A 26,627-nucleotide genomic window follows, 5' to 3' on the forward strand; every position below is an offset into this window, starting at 1 on the left:
ATCTGCCTGCAGCATTGCAGTTAGTACATTGATTTTCTGGTGCAAAATTAATGAAAAATGTAACAGAATGTAAAATAATGTGCATTTATGATTCAAAAGATAAACTTTTGTGCAATATCCCAGTAAAAAATAAAACTAAATATTTGTTCAAAATTCAATTTGTAAAAAGATTAATGATTTATTTACACAATTTGTTTGGAGGAATAAACATCACCATTTAAGAAAGGAAATTCTTCAAGGGCCAATAAATGAAGGTGGTTTTGAACTTTTGGATTTTTTTTTAAATTTAAATTATACCTAAGTAAAATTACTCAGAAACCCTGACAAAAATATATACTAAAATGTATTTGAAATAAATGTATGTTGTGTTAAGTCTACTAAATACATTTACATATTTATGTGCTTAATAAAAATACCCTGCAATTGTACTTTTGGTATACTAAAATGGTATAAAGTCTGCTAAATTGGAACAACTAATTTTGTACTAATGTACTTTAGTTATCCTGAACTAGTGCTGAGGTCCAATTAAAGATATTCTTAAGTATATTGTATTGTGCAAAAGTGGAACTATTGCAAGTATACTTTAGGTACACTTTAAATATCTTGATCATACTATGATCATACTATCATACTATCGATCATACTATCCCTAGTGATATTAAACACATAGGCTTAATATTAAGAAATGTGCATTGTACAATAAATAAGTACTCCAAATAAAGTTTAATTATAATTTTATGTCAGTAAGTCTTAAGTGATATGTTAATTTATTTGAAGTATACTAAATGTATTTTAAACAGATTTTAGTATAGGTTTTTATTTAATTTTTTTACTAGGGAGCTTTCTACTTAAATCAAGACTCTATGTTTTTTTTAAACCATACACTATTTTTTAAAAAGGTTGGAGGTTTGCGTTTCTTGTTATTGTGTGATATTACCAAACTGCCCGTGGCATTGTCCAACTTCTATCTGCAAGCCTTAAGGCCTATATATATATAACATTTACCCACATAAAGCAATCTTGTGGATTAGTTAACATTAGTTAACAGGAAATCTCTTTATTTACAAAGTTTGATGGATAGAGATATTTACTGTACTTTTTATCTGACCTATAGGACCAGTCAGCTCAATTGCTTTCTTATGAAAATTTCATGAGCAAAGGGTAATTTCCTATTAAATATAAAGAATATTACTATGTGATAAAACAAAAACAAAAAATAAAAAAAATCGGGTCCATTGATGTTGATGAGAAGCCATATGTTGTTCCTTCATATTCATAGAATTAAACTTGTGCTTCGTTTACAGTTTTTCTCGATTGCTTAAACTCATTTCTTGAAATTATGCCTCCTTTTCTCAAAACTCTAAACACAAATCCATAACTTCTCACCCATTTCCCCATACTTCCTTTTTTTATAGGTCAAAATGAAAATCAAAACCATTCAATCTTGCAGAAAAAAATTAACTTTGCTCTCAAAACACATACAACATAGTCTTACACACTGGTGAGATCAATTCAAAACACCGTTACAAAAACCTCCTTTTGGCAATCAGGTATATCATTTTACAGTTCAATGTCTATTACAGTATACAACATAAATAGAGAGGTGCAGTGAAATTCAACAATAAGCTTTAAGAAAAGTGTATTTTCATTACATTGTAAAGAGATCTTGCAAAACAGTAGAAAAGTTGACATTGAATATGAACTGCAATGCAATGTATAGGCTACTGTCATGTACATAAAATAAATGAATACAGCAAATGAATGAATGAATGAATGAATGAATAAATAAATAAATAAATAAATAAATTAATTAATTAATTTAGCATCATTGGCCAATTTTCATTGCAGTACTGATAATGATCATATTTGCCATACAACAGTTTCTGAGTCTTCTGACAAAATACTTTCTCTCCCTATCTCGTCTCTCATTTCTGCAAAAAATACCAAATGTCGGAAGTTCTTGGCTACAAATCAATTTGACAATTAAGAGTTTGAGGGGGTTGCAAGATGTAGGCTACTACAGAATTTACTGTACATCAAATAGTGAAAAGTTCCCAAATCTAAACTACTGTGGAGTGTAATTACATTCTCACCCCAAATCGTCACTTTTTCGTCACTTTCAACCATGCTTCAATATCCGACGCACAAAGCACCCTTTAGCGTCCATATGTGACGCTTCGGTTATGGGTAGGTTTAGGCGTCATGTAACTGACGCTTTCGAAAGTTCGTCAATATCCGACGCACAAAGCACCCTTTAGCGTCCATATGTGACGCTTCGGTTATGGGTAGGTTTAGGCGTCATGTAACTGACGCTTTCGAAAGTTCGTCAATATCCGACGCACAAAGCACCCTTTAGCGTCCATATGTGACGCTTCGGTTATGGGTAGGTTTAGGCGTCATGTAACTGACGCTTTCGAAAGTTCGTCAATATCCGACGCACAAAGCACCCTTTAGCGTCCATATGTGACGCTTCGGTTATGGGTAGGTTTAGGCGTCATGTAACTGACGCTTTCGAAAGTTCGTCAATATCCGACGCACAAAGCACTCTTTAGCGTCCATATGTGACGCTTCGGTTATGGGTAGGTTTAGGCGTCATGTAACTGACGCTTTCGAAAGTTCGTCAATATCCGACGCACAAAGCACTCTTTAGCGTCCATATGTGACGCTTCGGTTATGGGTAGGTTTAGGCGTCATGTAACTGACGCTTTCGAAAGTTCGTCAATATCCGACGCACAAAGCACCCTTTAGCGTCCATATGTGACGCTTCGGTTATGGGTAGGTTTAGGCGTCATGTAACTGACGCTTTCGAAAGTTCGTCAATATCCGACGCACAAAGCACCCTTTAGCGTCCATATGTGACGCTTCGGTTATGGGTAGGTTTAGGCGTCATGTAACTGACGCTTTCGAAAGTTCGTCAATATCCGACGCACAAAGCACCCTTTAGCGTCCATATGTGACGCTTCGGTTATGGGTAGGTTTAGGCGTCATGTAACTGACGCTTTCGAAAGTTCGTCAATATCCGACGCACAAAGCACCCTTTAGCGTCCATATGTGACGCTTCGGTTATGGGTAGGTTTAGGCGTCATGTAACTGACGCTTTCGAAAGTTCGTCAATATCCGACGCACAAAGCACTCTTTAGCGTCCATATGTGACGCTTCGGTTATGGGTAGGTTTAGGCGTCATGTAACTGACGCTTTCGAAAGTTCGTCAATATCCGACGCACAAAGCACTCTTTAGCGTCCATATGTGACGCTTCGGTTATGGGTAGGTTTAGGCGTCATGTAACTGACGCTTTCGAAAGTTCGTCAATATCCGACGCACAAAGCACCCTTTAGCGTCCATATGTGACGCTTCGGTTATGGGTAGGTTTAGGCGTCATGTAACTGACGCTTTCGAAAGTTCGTCAATATCCGACGCACAAAGCACCCTTTAGCGTCCATATGTGACGCTTCGGTTATGGGTAGGTTTAGGCGTCATGTAACTGACGCTTTCGAAAGTTCGTCAATATCCGACGCACAAAGCACCCTTTAGCGTCCATATGTGACGCTTCGGTTATGGGTAGGTTTAGGTATGTGGTAGGGTTATGCGTCTCTATTGAAGCATGGTTGAAAGTGACGAAAAAGTGACGATTTGGGTATGAGAACGGGTTGAATTACACTGTAAGTAATATAAAAACCCTGTAGATTAGCCTGTAGACCAGCTTCCCTCATGGTCATTCCTGCACAAGAACATGGTCAATAGTGCTTTGTATTTCATCAGGAACAAATGTCTTTTGGGCCTGTCCTCTTCATTTCTCATTTCCACTCCTCTTTCTCTTGTCTCCCATCACCAGGATTCATTTTCCAAAGCACTCCATAATGATTGGTGTGCCATCAGTTTTGCTTTAATGTTTACACATGGATAAATGTGTGCTATTTGAGTTCACACTTGAGGTAATTATGTTGTGTGTTTGTGTGTTCTGAATGAGAACACCGTGTTCAAAAGAGGCCATTTTTGTGTAGAGTTTTGCAGAAGACATTGAGAAAATTGGAACGTGTGTGAAAAATGTGTTAAACCTTTAGAGAAATGTATTTTTGTTTCTAGAACTGAATGAATGGTTTGGGAAATTGGGCCAACTGAACCAGTTAGTGTGTTAGCAATCGAGAAAAACTGTAAATGGGGTAGACATTAATAGTAAAAAGTTATCAAATAAATGTATTAGACAGTTATTTTACAAAAATAGATTTTTACTTTTTGTTGTTGTTGTTGTTGTTTCCCAGAGATTATTTTGGAAAAAAGCTTGGTTACTCCCTTTTCGATTTTGTGTAAACTTCGGGAATTACATTTGAAAATCCTTCATAACATTTATGTTAACAGTTCTACTTTGTGTATGTATGGATATTGATGGAAATTGCTAGTTTTGTTCAGATCAACCAGAAAAAAATATTACATCTTTTTTAAGAATGTTAACATTCCAAGAAATTCTGAGAAGATTAATCCTTGTACGTTCAACAGACAGATAGTTCTACCAGAAAGACTCAGAAGGCAGGTGAATGTTTGCATTGTATTTAGTATTATGGTATAGTGAGTGAAAATGATTCATGCTTTTCTCTTTCTCATATTGTGCCCTTCTTTCTGGGACAACATATTTTTATGCACAACACTTTCTACTACTTAAGTGGCTGCCATTTCTGACATAGGATGCTTGTCAGTGTTTAAGTGGACAAATTACATCAAATATTATATTTATAACCAAAATTATGAGTTGTCATTATTTTTGTAAGTATCTTCACTGAAACCATGTTTGTTTTTAATGAAAATTATTCATAAATGAAGTGAAAGACTCAACCCCAAAACAATGAGAAATATACAGATATGTGACAGGGTTGAGTGTGATGGGGTTGTTTTGTTTGTTTTTTTGTTGCACAAAATGGCCACTACTGTACTGTACCTACTGTAGTGTAGGAGAGTAGACCATATATGTGACCATGGACCACAAAACCATTACATGGGTGAACATGTTTTGAAATTGAGATTTAAACATCACCTGAAAGCTGAATAGCTTTAGGATAGGATGTTAGGATAGGACAATATTTGGCAGAGATACAACCATTTGAAAATCTGGAATCTGAGGGTACAAAAAAATCGAAACATTGAGAAAATCACCTTTAAAGTTGTCCATATATGTTCACGATTGTGCTGCATTCACTCACAAAAATAAATGTTTTATATATTTACAGTAGGAAATTTACAAAATATCTTCATGGAACATGATCTTATAATATCCTAATGACTTTTGGCATAATAGAAAAATCGATAATTCTGACCCCTACAATGTATTGTTGGCTATTGCCGCAAATATACCCATGCGACATGTGACTGGTTTTGTGATCCAGGGTCACATATGGCAGAAATGAAATAAGTACATTGTATACATTGTAATATTTTTCATATTAATTTTATGTGATGGGGTTGAGTTGTTAAGCTTGACAGTGCCCTTCCCTTGACTATAATAGGCCACAAAAATATGAATAAAAAAATATGATATACTTCTGCACCACTGTTAAAAAGACCTGAATTATGTCATTTCTGTTAAATTATGTCACATATGGGTCAGGGTGGAGTCTAAATTATTATAGGTAGTGAACAGTTGGCGTGACGAGGATGAGTTCAGACTGAGGGACATAACTTTATAGTCTGTTTTTTGTTTGTTTTTTCAAAACTTGCATTTAAAAAAATAAAAATAAAAATCACAAGAAAGTAACAAATAAATGCTTACAATATTGCCAAAAATGTTTAGACACTGTGCACATTTTGTATAAATTCAGTGAAGTGCCTCAGGGACATGACAAAATGCTTAGTGTACAATATAAATAAGATTACTTTATGATACATTTTTTTTTTTGCATTCATTATAATGTAAAAAGCTTTTAATATTTTATTAAAAAATCTGGGGGACTGAAATATATCCGAATCTCAGGAATGACCCAAATACTATCTTTATTCATAACTAAAAGAGTTTAGCCACTCACAATTGCACTGCAGCCTGCATGTGCCACTGCAGTGCAAAGATGGCTTTTGATAAGAACTTACTGATTTAGTTTAATTTATTGCTTTATTATAGTGATAATTAGATTAATGGAAATTTAAGAATTTGACAGAACATGACACATGCATTTAATAGGGTTAAAAAAGAAAAGAAAAAAAAAGAAAAGTGCACTTGAAAATCTTTTAAAGGAGGCAAATATTTAAAAGATGTGACAGTCTAAGTGGAAGAAGAATGGTACAGCACTCTCAAAAGTTTGGGAACCACTGCCCTAAAGGGAGATGGTGATGGAAAAAATAAGAGATGCGAGGAAATTTATTTGGAAATGCTTTTGCGTTCTCTTGCAAATATTTTGCATTCCTCATTTGTATTTGCTCACAAAAATGTTGAGAGAGAGAGAGAGATTTCTTGAAAGTACACTTTTAAAGGTTTTTTTTTTTTTGTTTGTTTGTTTTTGCTGTTTTTATTTCTTCCAGGTTGCTTTAGCTTTTAAATCCTATTTAATTAGATTGTTACTATGAATACAAATACTGTGAATATAACATTTGTGTGCATCAGAATAAAGGGTCACATGAAAAACATGTAATCTTCAAAAAAACAGTAAGAGAGGCTATCAGGCTTTTTAAAAGTCAAGTTAAACTCTTCATTGTTAATGTACAAGTTCACCAACATTTATTATAATTCCACAAGATACAAAGGAATATAGAAGATAAAGGAAAAAATGTAGACATAAATGGATGAAACAAAATATGCAATACATTGTTCTCCCTAAAAAAAAAACTAAATACAATCACTGTTTAATGATTGGCTCATACACTTCATATGTTTAATTTGTCATTTGTTATTGGAGTTAATTTTTTTATTATGGTTACATTCACCTAAAAATAATTACCCAACAAATACCAAAACATATTATAATATTATGATTTAAATTTGAAAACAAAAATATTATTGATTGATTAAAATATGTCGCTTTGATTCCTAAAATCTCACTTATAAATGTTTCGAGTATATGAATGCGGTTCAGATGTCTGCAGAAGAAATGATTTTTCTATGTGTATGTGTACATGTGTATAGCTTGAGGCATCTAAATGAAGTAGAAACCCAAGGCAACAATTTCCCTGCCATTGCTTCTCCCTGTAATTCCATAACACTTTCCTGACTTTACATCAACACTCTCAGGGTTACCCAGTGTGCCACATTTACAAGACATCTGTGTTTTCTCATCATCATCAAAGACAAATTCCAGACCCCCGAGTTTGTTTTTATCTGAGGTCGGCCACAGCGTTGCTGTGTCCATTTTAGCGTTGGCAAGTATGAGTTTTTCTTCTTTGGGTCCTTTTACGTCTCCAACGTTCATCATGTTGCCACTGCTGAAAATCACTTGGATTGTGTTCAGTGATGTCTAAAAGGCACAAATACATTTCATGTGAATAAAAATAAATAAATAAATAAAGGAATAAAAATAGAATGTAAACAATCTTTACACACCTCGGAGTAAGTAATGTAGATCTCCTTAAAGGTGCTACTGGAAGAGGTTGTGAAGTTGAACTCAGCACCTTCTAGCCCTCCCACAATCACAGGATGTGCTAAAAAAACAAACAGTTTAGAGTTCTAGTTGTCAGTCATGTTTTAGAGTGATAAGCAGTGGCGGCTGCTGGGTTTTTAAATGAAAGAGGCACACTAAATTGTAGCAGACTGCCTGGGGATCCTCTCCATAGGATATTTTGTTGTTGTTAAACATAAGTTGATTGGTACATTAGTAATTAACATCTCTCAATGATTGGTTGATATACCAAAGGTAGGCAAGCCTCTGGCATGTATTTTTTTCTCAACGCTCTAATCGCTAAAAGTGAAATACAAGATGCTGATTGAATTAATTTTTTTAATTTTTTTTACCAACAGAGGCAAAAGTGAATGTATGAAGTGAATGAAGAAAAGTCTCCGGCTATGGATTTTGCTCCCCCTCTCCTCCTCTATCCCCTCAGACTCAAGGTTAGTACAGTTTTCTGAAATCACTGTCATAATTTACGAGTAATATAAATGATGGTAGAACAGTATAATTTGTTCGACATCACACCTGATATTAAATACAGTTGTCAATCCCAAATAATGGCTGTGTGAACAGAGCCAATTTGGATTAATTAAAAAACAAACAAAAAAACAAAACAAAAAAAACATATAAATGTGCAAATGACACTTACCTGAGGATGGTATTGGGCTGACAGTGTCGCTGGCTTCACTCACTCCTATTTTACCCACTATCCTGTAGCGGATCAAATACTGCTCTCCAGACACCAATCCAGTCAGAGTAAAGTCTTCATCAGCTGTGTCTATGACAAGCCACTGTTCTTCAGCTCCAGAATCTGCTTTTATTTTTGCTTTTACTTGCTTGTACTCAACTCTGTACTTCACTGTTTCTCCAGTTGGGGATTTCTGCAGTTTCAGGGACACAGTTTGGTCCTGGACACTCTTCATCATCGGTGGGGGCGGTTTGGACACAGGCTGGAAGTGTGGGTCAGTCAGTTTCCCTTGTTCATACAGGTAGATGGAGGAGCCTGTATTGGAGGCATCAGAGATGGCAGAAATAATGAAGAGGATTCTCGTGTCATTTTCATTGGCCTCTGAAAAACCTCTGAAGCGGGATAAGTTCTCTCTCATCTTCAGTATGACATCAGGATCAGTGAACCATGGGACAGACATGTCAGACATATTAAATAACATGGTCCCATCAAGCTCTTTAAACTTGTCAGATTTCAGAAAAGTATCCAGATCTGAAAGATACGTGTCTTCATTCTTCAGAGATGTGAAGGTCAAGGACACCACAACATCAATATCAGGATCAAGGAGGATGGTGTTGAGACCAACTGAGTCTTCCATTTCGATCCCCTTCAGTGTCTTGATGTAAGAACTCAAGATGTTAAGTAGAGACTTTGCATCATTTAACCACTTGTTAAGCATGTCAGCATTAAAAGGGGAGTTATGGTGAATCTCCAGGATGTTTGCCAGGGACACCTCCTCCATTCCACCTCCTCGAATAGCAGGCAAGACCCTGCTGACTGCTTTCTGGAGGGCCGCCTTGTAAATGCTAAATGATATCTTAAATGAGTGCAGACTCTTTTTGACGTCACTGAAAAATTCTAACAGTTGATTTTCTGACAGGTCGTTTAATGTCCTCTCTACTTTTTCCAGCTGCTCTATTATATCTTCAATGTTGGAAACCAGACTTGTGCTGATTTCTCTCTCCAACTTAGCTGCATTATCATTCAGTAGATGAAGAGGATATAGCCAGACTTTTATTGGAACTGCACCCTGGGAATTCTCCATCAGCACAGAGGGGAGCGTCTTGTACAAATCAAGGGCCTCCATGTATGTGTTGGGGTTTTTCTTAAGATGGAAGTCACCATGAAATGTGCAGGCAATATTCAAAGCTAGCTCCTGCTCATCTTTGGTCATATGTCCAGATGCATCCATTTCAGCTGAAAATGTAGGAATCTTCTTGACCATGGCATTCAGAGCCCCCTCAATCTCCTGTTTGTTTTCATTGTCTGAAAAAGTCAGATCAAACACCATGAAAGCCTGAGCTCCGTACAGTACAGCTGTGACCACATGAGTTGCAGTTTTCTGGTCAAAGACCTTAGGGTAGGTGAACTTGCCCAGCTGAGTCATAGTGAGCTGTTCAAATCTGGTGGTTTCACTATAATTCATTGTTACTCTGGACTGTTGGTTTGAGGATTTAGTATCACGCAGGAACTTGGCAGATCCTCCCACCTCCACCAGCCCTCCCAAGAAACTGGCCTTCAGGGAAGCACTTATATCCATGAAACTGAACTTACTAGAGAGAGTGTCAGAGGTACTGAACTTCAAATCTGTCCGGGGCTGTAGACGGTTGTCCAAATCGTTCTTTAATGATTTCTTATCCCACAGAGTAACACCTGAAATGAGAAGTGTATGAAGGATGAATGAAATGATGCCATAAAGAGTCGCATGATGGGCAGGGTAAGATTTGTGGAAGTGTCGGTGGGCCGACTTGTTTTTTGGGCAGATACATCTAATACTTTTTTTAATTAAAATTTTAATTAAAATTTTTCTTAAAGCACCATATAACTCGTACATCGGCGACCCATCCGTTTGTTTTGTTTTGCTTAATTGGCGGCGCAGCCGCCGCTGGGTTTGTGCCGGGGTAATGCATTGGTCAAAAAAAGTCAGCGTTATTTTTCTTTTTTTAAATGAAACATGTAGATCAGCGGCCCATTGGTTCTTTTCTTGATTGACAGCTGGTGCACTCACATCTTTAAACACCTCCCCCTCTGGGCTCGGAGCGAGCGTGCAGTGTCAGTGTGTATCTGTCAAAATAGTCAGAGAGATGGAGAAGAAACGCAAGGAATGTGCAGAGAAATAGTGTGAAAAATAGAAACAGGCCCTTCAAGCAGACGCTGTAAAATGTGTCAAATGTTTTCTGCAGCAGCAGGACCTTCATCAGCTCCAGTGGCTGATGATGATAGTGAGGAGGATCAGGAGAGAGATGAGAAAGTGTAGAGCCTGCGGTAAGCAGAACTAATTTCAAAACACTTAGGCTATGTCATGAGTGTAGGAACCCATTACCCAGTTACGCATTATTTCCACCTAGAAGGGCCGAAGTCTTACCAAAAATCCTGTGAGAAACACTGGTATTGCTTTGCCAATGCAGCTTATAGCTTGTTTTAGGATTCATCACTGTGGATTATAGTCCAATTGTATTAATAAATGTCAATTTTGTACTTATTTCATCTGTTAACTCTCACTCGTTCCTCCTCACTCATTACATGGCATTAGTGGTTATAAGGGCGTACAAAGATGGGTGGTGTTTATGATCATATGTAGGCCAGTCTGGGCCAAAATGACAGGACCAATTTTTTGACCCAGTCCAGCCCTGATTGTAAGCGTGAATTAAATTTGCATGAGCAAGAGAAGCTTTGTAAAAGTGTAAATCAGCGTAAGAAAATGATTTGCAGAATTTTACTGTTATTCGTAAGTGTAATTCATGTATTGTGAAACTGCAGCTTCATGCTAACGCAAAATAAATATGAACTGTATTCTTCTGACTTCCATTTTTCCATGCTTACACTTTTGGCGATTTGTTTTTTATCCGAAATGCCGCCAAAAGTGTTTCAAGCCTGCATGTGAACAGTGATTTGCAAGCGAAAACAACAGTTTAGAGAACTGCAAAACAGGTTGACTGCATTGAACCAATCTGTATGTGTAAAAAAACAACAAAAAAAAAACCTGTTGCAAGTGACTAAATGACTTGTGTTTGTAGGGCAAGAAGTTCCCTAAATAACCCTAAATATGTACAGTTCAGTCTTTCTTTTAGCTGCGCTTATAGTTTTGGCACGATTCTCTCACTCACTGAGTTTTGCAAGCGTTTTTTTAAAGGGAATAGGCATTTTTAAACCTCTTTACCTGATTTTTTCAAATCAATACCCCTCATGTAATGTTTTTGATTCACAATTGCGTGAAAAGGGGAACAACAATCATAAAAAAAAAAAAAAAGTAGGTACACTACCTGGAATGAAGCAATCGCTGCGGCAGTCATAAAGCATACCAGGAAACAGCGGCCTTCCTAGGGCTGTCACTTCCATGGGCTTTGATTCCATGCCTGTAGTAATTTTAACATTGAACATAGAGAATATTTATGAATTGTAAGATTAAAAGTAACTTTATCAACAAAAATGTTGTGACAATGTAGATAACAAGTATCCGAAACAATCAGGGGCGAGTATTCAACGGTATTGCACTAATGTTATAAAATGTGAAAAATACATTAGGGTGCATTGACTGCAATCATTGTTGGGAGCACAGTGTGCATGAGAGACCAATATCAACATCTCACCTGACTGCTACTCACTAGGAGACCTACTTCCACACGACAAGCTAAAAAATATTGTATAGCCTATCCATCTTCTACAACAACATATACATTTAAAAAATTTGTCAATCATGCTATCTAGTTTATTTAAACGTATGATTTATTTTCACACAAAATCTGTTGCTCCATAAATGTTCAATACAAACCTTTTTTGTGTGTGCAATCATACAATATGGGAGAAGTGAAAAGCAAATTGGCTTTAGCCCTGTTGTACCCTATATCACTTGAGCCATGATAAGACATTTTTGCGATTTTTTTTTTTTTATATATGCTGAGTATTACAATAAAATATATTGCAAAATATTGTGATGTATTACCATTTCAAGGAACATTTTGAGGAGAGACCCCTGACATGATTGTAAAGCGCTTTAGGTATGTACAGTAATACAAAACATTTTAGTAATTTTAATGGTAAAAAGCTGTAAAAATGCTACAGAAAACACATGTTAATTGGTTAACAGTATGTAACCTTACTATATACAGTGAAAAACTTTAATAGCTCTCACGGGACATTTTGTCTAATTTTACAGTACAATACTGTAAAATGTAAGGATTTTAGAAGTACACTGTAAAAAAAAAACATACCTTTGCATATTCCGTACCTTATCGTAAAAAATACGGTAGCGATTTGTGTTTTACGGCATTGAATTTAAATTTAAAGGTAAAAAACTGGCAGCTGTGGTTGCCAGTACTTTACCGTAAAAAATAAGGTAGAAATATTTATGTTTTACGGCATTGAATTAAAGTTTACGCTAAAAAACTGGCAGCTGGTTCCAAGCGCTTTACCGTAAAAAATATAGTGGTAATATTTTAGGTTTTATGGCACCGAGCTAAAGTTTACTGTAAAAAACTGGCAGCTGTGGTTGCCAGTACTTTATCGTAAAAATACGGTAGACATATTTTAGGTTTTACGGAATTGAACTAAAGTTTACGGTAAAAAGCTGGCAGCTGGTTGCAAGTGCTTTACCGTAAAAAAAAAAAAAACTGTGAAATATTTTAGGTCTTATGGCACTGAACTTCAATTTATGGTTAAAAAAAATTATAATCTGGCAGCTGTGGTTGCCAGTAAATTTACCAGTTTACACAAAAATATTGTATTACAAACCAATTTGTCACAAAAGTTGTTATTGAGAATTACTAGAGGTTTAGATGTTGATGTTTTATTGAAAATAATAAACTTTGAAGTCACTATTATGGAGATTAGTGTTTGCTTTAGTTGGGCTCTTGACCCTTGACTTTCAAACTTTAGATTTTCTCTGTCTGCTTTAACTGTGTGTTTATAAAACACATTCGTTATGGCACGAAAATCAGAGAGAAAATGTGATCAGGTAATGTTTTCTATTTATTGATGTTGACATAATCATCATGTAGTTGCCTGGTTCACTGATCTCATAAATCTTTCATTGAATGAGGAATGTAAATACATTTCATGTTTATGAGTATAATAGCTCTGTGACCCTACAGTATGCGAGCCAGCAGTGACAAACAGATCACTGAATAACCTTAAAACCACATAGTGTACAAAAACAATTTTGAACTTTTGTATGATTTAGATCAACACAGACATCAAAAATCAGCGTATGAATCTCAACAATGGTGACAATCAACAAAATAATCAGATAAAACTTTGAACACCTTTGCTCGCCGCGACACCTGCTAAAAAAGCCAATTTTCTGAGAGCGTTGTTTCAAATGCCTCTCATTGAGTGTCGATGCCGAGCTTATCCGCGTCCTAAAAAAAATCCGTCAGCGACTTCGGGATCGAGTGGTCACCGCCTGAGGAGCCCACCGTGAGCCGGCTCGACGGGTGCTTTTTGCAAGGGCGCCAGCAGGCCCCCCTCCAGAGACCAGTGCCCTGTTTACCAGAAGTTCACGAGGAGCTCACGAAGTCATGCCGCACCCCGTATTTAGTGTGCATGAAATCTTCTACCTCTGCCACGCCCTCGATTATCGATGGCGCAGAGAAGATGTATTATAAGATGCCCCACCTGGAAGTGGCCGTGCACCTTTGCCCGCCCACCTCTGCCCACCCACCTCTAGAGGATAGAGAACCAAGGCGGTCCACCCATCCAAGCCGTGCCGCACTACGTCAGCTCTCGCTAGTCGCACCTACGCCGCCGCTGGCCAAGCTGTGTCGGCCCTTAACACCATGGCCGTTCTTCAAGTGTATCAGGCCAGGCTCCTCCGTGCAATGGACGAGGCTGGACCGGATCCAGAGGCTTTTGGGGACCTGTGCAGCACTACGGATCGCCTGGGGGATAGCTAGCCTTATCATGTTGGAGCGCCATCTTTGGCTGAACCTGACTGAAATCAAGGACATGGACAGGACGGCCTTCCTGGACGCGCCTATCTCCAACACCAGCCTCTTCGGGCCAGTGGTCAAAGGCTTTTCTGAGCGGTTCACCGAGGCGCAGAAGTCACCGTAAGCAATGCGACATTTCCTGCCCAAGAGTTCATGTTCGGCTTCAGGGCGCCCTAAGAGAACGCCGCCTCCTCAGCCAGCCCCGCTCAGTGGCTAAAGCTCACAGGCACCAGAGACCAGCTAAGCACTACCCGCACCCGGCTGCCAAGTATGCCAATTATGTCTTCTCCATATACACATTTATAAATGCACCCCCATTGGTAACTTTTAGCTTTGTAGTTGATCAATTTAACCACTTGTAATTCAATTTTAACATTTTAATTGTTGTGATAAGCTTGTAGAATTGAACTAAAACCTTGTGAAAGTGCTGCAGGGTTGCTAATTTCACAAATCTCACCATTTTTTTCTAATCATATAGAATACGTAAAGTAGGAGAGAGGCCGCACTATGCATATATACTTTTATTTGCACAATCATATAATCATATATCTAATCATATAGAGCATTGAGAAAACTATTGAGCATACATAAACCGTTAGTTAAAAAATATGCTTAAAGGTATAGCGGAGGATTTTCTTTTTCCGGGTGGGTAGCCTATACTATTGGTCCACCTAAGTGTCAATCATTCTGGTGATATGTTTACGTAAGGCCGTCATACGTGCTCGTCCCTAGGTAGTTTTCGCTTTCTGCGCATGCGCACTTTCAGGTGTATTATGTGTGATGAGTTACGGTTTCAGCCATTCCTTTGAAAATGGCTGAGGGTCGAAAGAGAAAAAATGTATACGAAGTGTATGATAAGAAGAGAAAGGCCGCAGAATATAGAAACAAGACCAGAGTGATTTTGGGTGAATATTTCACACGCTGGCGTGCGCTAAAAGCACAGGTTGGGCTTCCCACTGATGCCGCAGTCGCGAAGATTCTACTAGACAGGTAAAGTTTGGCATGCTATTTGGAGAAATCCATTTAAAATCACTGCTAGTAAAAGTTAATGTAAGCTATGATTAGCGATGCTAGCCCTGGCACAAGTCATGCACCGCGTAGACACGGTAAACATCTCAATTTGTCTAAAGTAGCCTTATGACCAAATGGTAAATGGTATCACGCTGAAATTTTCTAAATCCTTGTGTGTTCATTTTTGATAATTCCAATGTGTTCACCATAGTATTTATTACACAAATGCAACAAGCTACTTCTCCATTGCATATCATGTCTTGAGTCCTCGGTCACTCAATCGATCAGTATAATAAGTAAATAAAACACGGAAGGGCATTTGACATTTTGTCTTGCATGAATGTTTAATAGGCGTTCCCTCTCGGGAGCAGATAGAGTGTTGCGCATGTGCATTTTTAAAAAAATTGGAGAGGGCGGGTCTTTTCTAAAATTCGGAAAGATCCTCCGCTATACCTTTAACTTCATTCAACGCTGAAACGCAATAATGTTACCGAAAACAGTTTCTGTGACCCAAGGAGAGTGCGCTAATATTTTTAGCTCCTGACGAGCCACCAGCCTGAGGCTTTGTATTCAATGTTTATTTAGAATTTCATATGATTAAATACTACCAACACACTCCGATCACTCTCATCCACGTTCTAAATGCACACAGCTGCAGGTCATCAGTTACTTCACCATTGACTGCATTTACATTTCTCTCTCTCTCTCTCTCTCTCTCTCTCTCTCTCTCTCTCATTAACGTGATTTTAAAATATTGTTTATTGTAGCCTACGGCATGATCTTGTGCATATATGAATTGAAAAGTGACCTTATGTTAAAGTATTGTTGTTAAATACTGTAGATATGGATCCAATCAAAATCCATGTAAAAATAGCTAATATCTAATAAAAGAAAATGAAGTGTATAGCTCCAGACTGCATAAGCTCAGCACCTCACTTCCGTTCTGCAGCTGGATATATTTCAGAAATGTAGGCCCTTGAAAGTTCAATATTTTGTGTCCGTGTATCAATACAATATCCCTAAGCAAATGTTTGCGATATTGATTTCCCACTACCCTGTAAGGGGTTTGGAAAACACTAGACGTATTAGGTCCAGTGTTTTCCAAACCCCTTACAATTGTATCTAATTTAGTGTTTAAAAATTCCAATAAAGACAACTAAAAGCATAAATAGTCCCTTCACTGAATGGAGTGACTCTATCCATTTATAAATGTCAATCCATCGCCTGTGGCAAATTGACATTTGCATCTGATTAGTCTGATGATATTTCTTGTCTCTAATACATTTTTACAGTCTAAACAACTGTTGGTGGCTATTCACAGTCACAACAATTCATGTTTGTATCATTTTAAAGTCATGTCTCACCTGGGATCTATGCGTGTCTCAAGTATGTTCGGAAAAAGAAGTCGCCTGGTATACTGTCTTCAGTTGAAGTCTGAAGCCCTCTTGGTTTTTAGTCACATTTATAGTATTTTTTTTAAAGAAATGTTACTTGAACACATTTTTGTTTTGATTACAATCTGTAAACCTGTCAGTCTTACCCACTTCCTCCTGTGTTTGGACTGGTTGTGGTTTCTGTTACAGTTTGTGTCTGTTCCTTGTTTCTTGGTTTGATTGGCATTGCTTGGCCTTAGGGCTTATAGGTCTGGGCTGGGTTTCCCGATAACGTTGTCTCTTAGCGCGCTACGAAGACTCCTTACGACTCGTAAAGGTATAACTTAACTAAAGGTATACCATTACTAGGCGTGTTCCCCGAACTATACCTTAGAAAGCTGCTTAAGATATACCTTTTTACGTGCGACGTTACCTGGTGCTGTCCGTGGCGATGGTGCTGAATTGGTTGATATCGATGGCTCGAGAATCAATTATTCTCTTGTCTAGGCGCTGTTTCACTGCTTTATGCTAGAAAGAGGTGTTTTTTATAAAAGAAGCACTTCAGAAATAGTTGAAATTACATTTATTAGGACTATTGGATATTATACAAAATAATCCAAACTATAATAGCCTATAATAGCCTAGCCTACATATTTTAAAATTGTAACATATATTGCTGCCACAATAACCATTTCAAAATTTTTACGTGCTTTCATCTCTTTCCAATTTTTGTTCGCTGAGGTGGAGCTGCGATGAAATATTGTTCTTAAATACTTTCCAGCATTTCAGTAATAAAAGTTTACATCTTATGTACGGTGCTCGGCAGTGATCAAAAAGGATTTAAACAGTGAATTTTGAATCTCTTCTTGTAAACTCAGAGATGTTAGCCTGGCAAGCCAGACCTACATCAAGATGTTAGGTCTGGCAACTCTCCATAGACACGGCTCAATCCGAGGGGCGGGATAAACGGCTGTCTTTTAAAATCCCAACAGTGGAGCTAATGTTAGTTGATAGATTCAACTTTTGAATCTGGCCGGCAAAACTACGAACACATCTTCCTTTTTTAAGAATGACTTAAGTGCCGTTCTTTGCTCTTTTCTCAAAGAAAAACTTAACTCCAAGTCCTCCAGAGTCGTGGCCAAAGCCGACTCAAAAGACTGTTCTCCAGCAGCAGCCGCCATTCTTTGTTTTCAAGTAGCAGGGAACCGTCGCAACGCTGTCGTCATTATGTTAAGCCCGCCCGGCCTACTCTATACACGATGTGATTGGCCTGACCCAATTTAGGTTTTTACAGCTCGAAAGTCAATGGAGAGTTGCTAGAATACCCTGGCTGCTAACATTTTGCTGCCGCTAGGGTGCGTCTAGATTTCTAGGCTACAGAGATGTGGATTCAGACGGCAATTAAATTACCACACGACCTGTTTGTCAAAAAACAGTAGGTACTAATTTGGACAGGGATTTTTACGCGGGTTGGGTGAGAAAAAACACTGATATTATGGATTCGGACGGCACTAAAATCACGACTTACCCCTGTAAATGTTTAAAATACCGTACGAGCCCATGAGAAACAATATTAGCGTCCGAATAGAACTTAACTGACGGTAGCCTGCTTTCACTGGGCTTTAAAAGCACTCTTTTATTAAATTAATAATAATAATATAATTAAAATTCTAACAACAATTAGTGTGATTGACAATTTTATTCTTTGCATGAAAACACTTGAATTAGCCTAAATGAACACTGTCTGTGTGTATTAAAATTTCAGAATTATTTTCATATAGACCTGCAACAGTGATAAGGTAAAGCTAAGAGTGGTCCAGACCAACCTTCCGAACGTATGACTTACTGAAGGTATACTTAACTAAGAACGTTTCAGGAAACACGTATTAACGATAAGGTACAGCTTAAGGTGTAACTTAAGAACGACGTAGCGTTAAGAAGGTTTCGGGAAACCCAGCCCTGTTGTCTCAGTATCATTTCTAAGTTAGTTCCACTGTTAACCCTTACTGTAATTTCTTATTTGCTGCTATTGTAGACTTGTGCAGCCAGTATTAAAATGGAAGTGTGGTGTTCCTATATAGGTCCTTATAGAACCCTCTTGAAAATGAGATGTTGCATCTCAAGAGGCTATCCTTTAATAAATAAATTCAAATTCAAAATTAATACGCAGATTGCATATTAAATGTATTATTTTGTACAATTTTAAGCTATTTGCACTATATTTTAATATATTAAATTGTGCTAAAATGGAACCACTTCAAGTACATTTAGTGCATTTAAGTGTATTTCTTTACAGTTCATTAAAAATATACTTTCATATGTCTTAAACAATATATTTGAAGCTTAATTTTAATGTACTTCAAGAACATTTAAATAGCATTTCTCATTAAAAATGTATTAGCACTACACATAGTTTATTATAAAGCAGTTTTTTCAGTATTCAAAATGGTATCTTAAAAGTGCAAAAATTATTAAGTGTTAGACATACACAGACTTTGAAATCAAGAAAACTTTAATATCTTGTTGTGTACATTGCAAAATAAATACAAATTGTATCAATTTGGACATGAGTGTCCATTTTTATCCTCTTGTCTATAGCACTCTATGGGCCCTATCTTGCACCCAGCGCAAGTGACTTTGTACACCGACGCATGTATCATTCCTATTTTGCACCCGCGCAAAGCGGACTTTTCCCTCCACAGAAGCACGTCGGTAAGTTAGGAAATACACTTGCGCTCCCGGGGGCGGTTCAGCGCAAAGAGGAGGCGTGTTCCGGCGCAAACGTTCATTCATGCTATTTTGCAGGTTTAGAAAACAATTGCGCCACTAACCAGGAAAAAATAGTTTAAAGTCAGTGGCGCGTTGCGCATGTTATTCATATGCTATTTTAAGGGCGCATGCTTGGCCATAATCAATGTAGCGTGTGCACAACGCACATAGCCTACACTTTGATTCTCTCATCTACACAGAAGCAGCAGTTTTCATTTTTGAATACATTATTACGATAGATAGATAGATAGATAGATAGATAGATAGATAGATAGATAGATAGATAGATAGATAGATAGATAGATAGATAGATAGATAGATAGATAGATAGATAGATAGATAGATAGATAGATAGATAGATAGATAGACTATTTATTATAAAAGCATACATCTAGCTTACACATTTACCCAAATTATCATACGCCTGTTTAACCGAAGTTAATTTGGGTGGGTTTCTCCATTTCAATGTAACTTCTCTCTTTTACGGCCGTGACGAGAGCGTTGCTCTCCTTGGCTGTGAACCGCTCCTGGCGCGCGCCTGGCAAATCCGCCGTTTCAATAGCAATCCGCTATGGAAAAAGCGCGTTTGCTCTTAAAGGGAATGTGAGATGACGCTCTGATTGGTTTATTTCACGTTACGCCCAAACCACACCTATGAATAATGAAGCTACTTCAGACCAACCCATTTTAGATTTGCGCCTGGCGCAATAGTCATTTATCCCGCCGGGAAAATAGCAACAGCGCCGAGACCCGCCCACAAAGTTACTTGCGCTTTGCGCTTTGACACTTGCGTTTCAGATCGTTAAAATAGGGCCCTAAGAGTTACACTCATAGAGTGTATACTCATAGTTACTCTATGAGTGCTATACACTCTATAGCTCTCTATGAGTTACATTGAACATGAGAAGAAGCCCAACACAACATACAGTGAGCAAAGTTCAATCAAACTTGCAACTCAATCAACTCAAATTTGCAGCAATAAAGCAACCTTTGAGTATTAGAGGGTATGTTGTAAATTGATACTTGTGGTTTATTTAAACCTATTTCTCATGAACGTGTCTATTGTGGTCAGGCTAACATGCACTCTCTTCACCTCTGTTGCAAAGATTTAAGGAAATTAGAAGTTGTGCAAAATATTGTATGCCAGGACAACTAAGACAAGTGACTTGCAGCTTTACTAAAAAAACAAATAAATAAACAGATTTGTTACATGAATGACTCAAAATTAGACACCTGAAATGGACACGTTGCTAACATTTTCCTAACTGTCAATCACCTTTCAATAGGCCTGATTCAAAAATCTCTATATCGGAGGTGATATGAGATAAAACCATACTTACTACTCTCTTCTTCGCTTGTCTCTGCACTCAGATTTCAGTTTTTCTTATATAAGAGCTGGTCTGAAAAAAAAATAATATATAAAAAAAGAGAGATTATATATACATATGTTACACACATAAGGCAGGCAAATTATGATGAATGATTTGTTTTCTTTTTTAAGAATGACAGTACGCTGCTTAGAACAATGTACTTGGTGGGTAATATACCGGTAATCAAAACCCTTCACAGACTCAGCAGTTTCAGCTCTCTTATAAGCATCCCTTTTAACAATTTAATCTTTGTACTTATTTGTAATTAGAGATATATATTAGAAAGTAATCAAAAAGGCAATAAGGCTGTCAAGCTTGAATAAATATAAACACCAATCAACACACACTACCATAATTGGCTGGTCAGCTCAAGACAAAGTAATATGTTCATAACATTTTTCAAACTTTTCAAAGATCATTTACATCATAACAATGAAGCCAAATTGTTCAGGAAAACAGAAATAAATACACAGCTTCATTTTGTAAATAAAAATAATGTTAATGTAATGTTGTACATGTTATAATGACTAATTCTGTTTTTTTTGCAGATGCATGATTGGACAATGTTTTATAGTTGTTTTAAGACAGACAAATGTCTCCACATAGATTTTAAAGGGTAACTAAACCCTAAAACAACCTTTTTTAGTTAATGATATGTAAGACTGGGGCTTTATTAATGTTGTTCATTGATTCAAGTAATTTTTTTGACATTTGGGTTTAAAGTGTTTTAATTCTACAATATATGGTGAAAAAACATCTGAGTGCTGCCCTCTTCAGATTGAACGGTGGCTACTGCAGTTGAATTTTCCTATTGGAAGTTGTGCCAATACACAAGACGCTTACAGAGAGACACGTCCCAGATGCATGCCCCCCCTTCGCTGGGCTCTGCCCAATTTTCCAGCATTTTTCAAATATTGCCAGTGGTTGGAGTCAGGCTCTGGCCAGGGGTTTAGTTACCCTTTAAACAGATTTATCAAAGACTTTTGACTTTTCGAGAATAAAGTCGAAACGTTTCATGAATAAAGTCTATATTATATTATATTATATTATATTATATTATATTATATTATATTATATTATATTATTCTCAAAATGTTTCAACTTTATTCTTGAAATGTTTCAACTTTAATCTCGGATTTTTTAACAGATTTTTTTTCTCCCTTACCTTCGACTGTCAGCAAGTGTCTGAAATCGCCTCTTATACCCTTAAATATGGCATTATTTGAGGGGAAAGCCATTTGTAGTGGTGTCCTTAACCATAGTGGACATTATTGAGTGCACTCATTCAATCCCACAATGCACTGCAATAACGAGTGTACAACTGTACTCTCAATGGCTAGAAAATACCCATAATTCACTGTGAGAGTCGCGTGTCGAATCAATTCCTGCGTCTGACAAGAAGATGGCACCCGCAGCCGAATCATCTATCCATTTTTTAAACCGCTGTGGCTACAGTGTAATATACAGGAATACATTCCTTTTTAATTGATTGTTAAATGGTTGAACTAGAGTTTATACATGCTAGTTTCCATGGCAGAGTTCAAGATAAATCTTTTCAGTACTACTAGCTGCAAGTTTGCTACGTCACAAGCTCAAACGATGCAAAAGCAGCAGCCCTTCTGGCACACTCAGTGTCCGAATTCATTATGATATCGAATGATATCGATCTTTACTTTCTGGCATACACCATGCCTATCAATTAAGTTTACTGATTGGCGGTGGAAACGCAAGCCGGATCAGGGTTTACCGTCCTGAATCATACTGTACCTTAGTGTACTGTACTGTACTGTACCGCTCGGTGTAAACAAGGCATTAAGTAACCTACATAATTCGTCACATAATTGTTTGATTGGTGCTTTTGTCCCCAAATTCAGAAGTGTGGAGCGCAAATATCATGGAAAACAGAGGGCCTAAGAGCGGTGGCAGATTAATGAAGCAAACTTTATTAACAGATGTTTATAATGTTTAGATGTTTAAAGATGTTTATATGTTCTTTATTAACAGAACAATGGCAGCCTGCCGTTCACTGGCGTTCTTGGTGGACTCAGGTCTGGAGAAGAGAGACAGAACTCAGGAGACACAGTGTCCAGGTCTAGTCGAGAAGTAGAAGACGAGCACAGACCTCAGCCGGCAGACTCAGCACCACGAACAGCGACTGGAAGAGCGAACGCAGGCAGCAGGGGGACTGGGCAGAGATCAACCCGTACTCGGGTCATATGTGTATTCTAAGTCCTCCCTAGGGGTAGGCACTGTGTTCCATATTCCACCTGGGATATACTACCCAGTGTACCTTGGTATTCCTGCGTTGAGCCTAGCTCTTCGTCAGTGCTAGTCGTGATTGAATTGGGACCCCCATTTCGTCAGTCACTGACGTAACTCGGAGTGACTGAACGAAAGAGAACGTCTCGGTTAGGTATGTAACCCTCGTTCCCTGAGGACGGAAACGGAGACGTTACGCCCCGCTGCCACAACCGCTGTACCGCTGGAACAGCCAGGAGTTCTGTCTCGGCTCCTCAGCATAACATAATGTGAGATTGCCGCGCATTACCTTTTATACCCATGCGGTGGGGCAAAGTTGTGCTATGCAAATTCCACAGACCCATGGAATTGTTTTGCCATTGGCTCATTTTGAAGAACTCAAAGGTGATAGGCTTCTAAGTGAAACCAGTTTGTCAGTCACTGACGTAACGTCTCCATTCCCTCCTCAGTGAACGAGGGTTACATACGTAACCGAGATGATATCTGCTCAAATTTAGATGTTTATAATGTGGTAACAATAATTTTTTATAGTGATGAGTGGCTCGATCACTTCAGTAAGTGGTCTCTGCAAACACTGTAAGTTTGGGTCACTCGTGCAGTGCATTTGAAAAGCAAAACGCGAGCAAACATTAGGCTACATGTTTTTACTCCAATCTCATTTCATAATAACATGTGTAGCGCCCCCTAGCGTGTCTAGCTATTAGTGTGGAGTGCGCTCCCCGAATTCCTATGTGGCGAGAGATCTTTCTCTCTAATATTAATTAATGCTCTACTGTAATTCCCTAATTATTAGTTACTTGTTAGCATTTACCTTAATGCAAAATGGCAATAAAGTGTCTTTATAGCTAAATGAAAGTGAAACACTAATTGTATGCAGCTATCTCAAGTGCTTGGTTAAATAAACATTAACGTTTTAAATTACATTAATATTCTACCCGTTTTAAATGGCTATCAATACTATAAGTGCAATAAGCATCAACTGAAATGTCACTTAGGCTATCTTCAGCATTAAAATGATCAATATCATAAACCCAGTGTAATGAAATTCTTCAACAGAAATACGTTTAAACTATTTACTGAAAAAAATATAGTATTTACATATATACAGTTCAAATATCAAAAGTGCAATTCAAATGAAACACAGTTCAGTCAAATGACAAATTCTACAAAAACACTCAATTCCCCAAAATTAAAGCTAAGCCGGCAAATGACTAAATGGCCACTCAATGAAATAAAATAAATACCCAGACAGTCAGAGGAGGACACGTTGCAGGCCTGTAGCGTGGTTTGGGAGCGGAGAGACCTTAAACACAATGGTCGCTTCGCGCAGTGGCGCAGCAAAAAAAAAAAAAAAACTCACTGCTGTCGTTGTGCTGGTCGTTGTCGTCGTCCACGCCGCGGCAACGCGGTGCTGGCGATGCTGGTGGTTGAAGACGTCGTCCGACAGCTAAGCAGGGAATGGCTCTGGAGATAAGTGTTTTTTCAGACGATGCACAAAAGGGCAACCGAGCAGGCTACTCGCTGGCATAGTCTTTGTATCTGAATCGTGCTGACTAGCCGTCCACTCTTTCTCCTCATTGAAAACTCTAACCGAGTCCTTCACAACCATTAACTATTACACTGTAAACTTAGTCAAAATGTCTGTAACTCACTCTTTGTGCAGTATACAATTACATTTCATTTACCATCACACGCATTAAACTTGGTGTTTTACCAATTTTTAACGTGGCAGTCACAGCGCAGTTCTCACTCATGTGTCTCTCTCTCTTTCGTTTCTCCAACGTTATCTTCCTGCTTCCTCGCGACCTCTCACCCTGACCCCTGATTGGATCTTTCTTCTAGGTAAGTGAATTTTAACTAACTTATTTTTTAACACACATAAACATTATTTAAACATTTTTAACAACATGAAATGTACATTTTAAAGAAATTAACCAAAATTAAAATAATGGTTTTAGGGAATACCCAAAATTTCCCATAGGGCTACATCCTCCCCTTACTAAATGTCTAAATGTCCTCATTAGACATAAAACATAATCCCCACATTCAACTATGTAGAGTAATTAACTTTTTATATATATATATTTTTTTTTTTCAGAACTATGAGCTCCTACTTATGAACTAAGTGGAAACCTAGTGTTTTCCTAGTTTAATAATTACTCCTCTATGAACTATGGTAAGTGGTTGCTCACTTGCCTTTCCAGGTTCATCATAGGTAAGTCTCAATACAGGTTTTATTCGTCTTTTCTCAGTTATGCTTGGTCTAAGTACTCTATTAACTTTTGTTTTAGAGCTCAGTTTTTCTTTAGGTGCGTAGACAGAATTTCTTCCAGCTTCCAGGTCTGTTCCGGAATCATAAGGATCCGAATCGGTTACCGCTTGACCTTCTTCGTCATCGTCTATGTTGGACTCTAGCTCTTCTGCTGACTGCACCGGATTTGGTTCTTCATACTGTGAACGCACTGAGACTCCATCGGACACTTCTCTCTTCTTCAGTAGACGTTCCACGTACTCCCGGTATGGTCTACTGGAATGGTCACACTCCACATCAGATGAGGAATCCGTCATCTCTGGGACTTCTTCTCTTTGACTCATGATTGGCTGTCTTTGTCTTGTTCGGGTTGAACGTGTTCTGGGTCTCACAGGGGTTTCTTCACACGCTTGCTCTACTGGGATCCTCACAGCTTGCCCAATAGGTAAGATGTGGTCACGATGGATGGTTCTTACTCCGCCTCTGCCTCCCTCAGGTCTCACACGGAATACAGGTAAGTTCGGCATCTTTCCTACCACTACATGGGGTATGGAACTCCATCGGCTTTCCAGCTTGTGCTTCCCTTTGAGTCCTAGATTCTTTAGAAGAACACGGTCTCCTTCCTGTATGTTCTGAAAACTGACCTTTTGATCATAGGCTCTCTTGTTCCTCAAGTGAGTCTTGTCAGCAGCTTGACTAGCCAGTTGATAGGCTCTTTGCAGGTCACGTTTCAAGCTTTCAACGTACTGGAAATGGTTCCTCTCCTCCGTTCCATCTTTTGACGTTCCAAAGCACAGGTCTACAGGTAGTCTAGCTTCCCTACCGAACATTAAGTAGTAAGGAGAGTATCCCGTCGCATCACTTTTTGTGCTGTTGTACGCATGCACTAATGAGGCTACATGCTGACCCCAGGACCTCTTCTTCTCTTGGCCTAACGTAGCCAGCATAGAGAGCAGTGTACGGTTGAACCGCTCCGGCTGGGGGTCCCCCTGAGGGTGATACGGAGTCGTTCGTGATTTCCGTATGCCCAAGGTGGTCAGCAGTTCTCTTATCAGTCTTGACTCAAAATCTCTTCCCTGATCAGAATGAATCCTAACAGGTAAGCCATAGTGAACAAAATACTTTTCGACTAGGATCTTAGCTACTGTCAGGGCTTTCTGATTCTTTGCAGGAAAGGCTTGTGCATATCTGGTATAGTGATCGGTCACCACCAGGACGTTACTAATGCCTCTGGAATCGGGTTCCATTGACAAAAAGTCAATACACACAAGGTCCATAGGACCACTGCTGGTGATTTGGTGTAGGGAAGCGGCTTTCTTGGCAGGTGTTTTACGAGTGATGCACAGTCCACAATTCCGC

At 38.2% G+C, this 26,627-nt stretch overlaps 1 protein-coding gene across 2 annotated transcripts; it reads right to left on the bottom strand.

The window, feature by feature from the left end:
• Positions 1 to 6,642: 6,642 nt before the first annotated feature.
• On the bottom strand, positions 6,643 to 16,710 carry LOC309504272 (cytolytic toxin-alpha-like). Of its 2 annotated transcripts, XM_082177323.1 has the most exons (6): positions 16,611 to 16,710; positions 11,572 to 11,664; positions 9,863 to 9,961; positions 8,231 to 9,574; positions 7,518 to 7,615; positions 6,643 to 7,431 (listed from the first exon to the last, which is right to left on the bottom strand). In XM_082177323.1, the coding sequence occupies exons 2-6, from the start codon at positions 11,660 to 11,662 to the stop codon at positions 7,114 to 7,116; spliced, it is 1,950 nt and encodes a 649-aa protein (XP_082033449.1). In that variant the 5' UTR covers positions 11,663 to 11,664; positions 16,611 to 16,710; the 3' UTR covers positions 6,643 to 7,113. The 2 variants fall into 2 exon arrangements, with proteins under 2 accessions (XP_082033449.1, XP_082033448.1); XM_082177322.1 differs by having other exon boundaries at positions 8,231 to 9,961.
• Positions 16,711 to 26,627: the final 9,917 nt, after the last annotated feature.

This window comes from Leuciscus leuciscus (genome assembly GCF_965113295.1).
Source record: "Leuciscus leuciscus genome assembly, chromosome: 1".
NCBI lineage: Eukaryota > Metazoa > Chordata > Actinopteri > Cypriniformes > Leuciscidae > Leuciscus > Leuciscus leuciscus.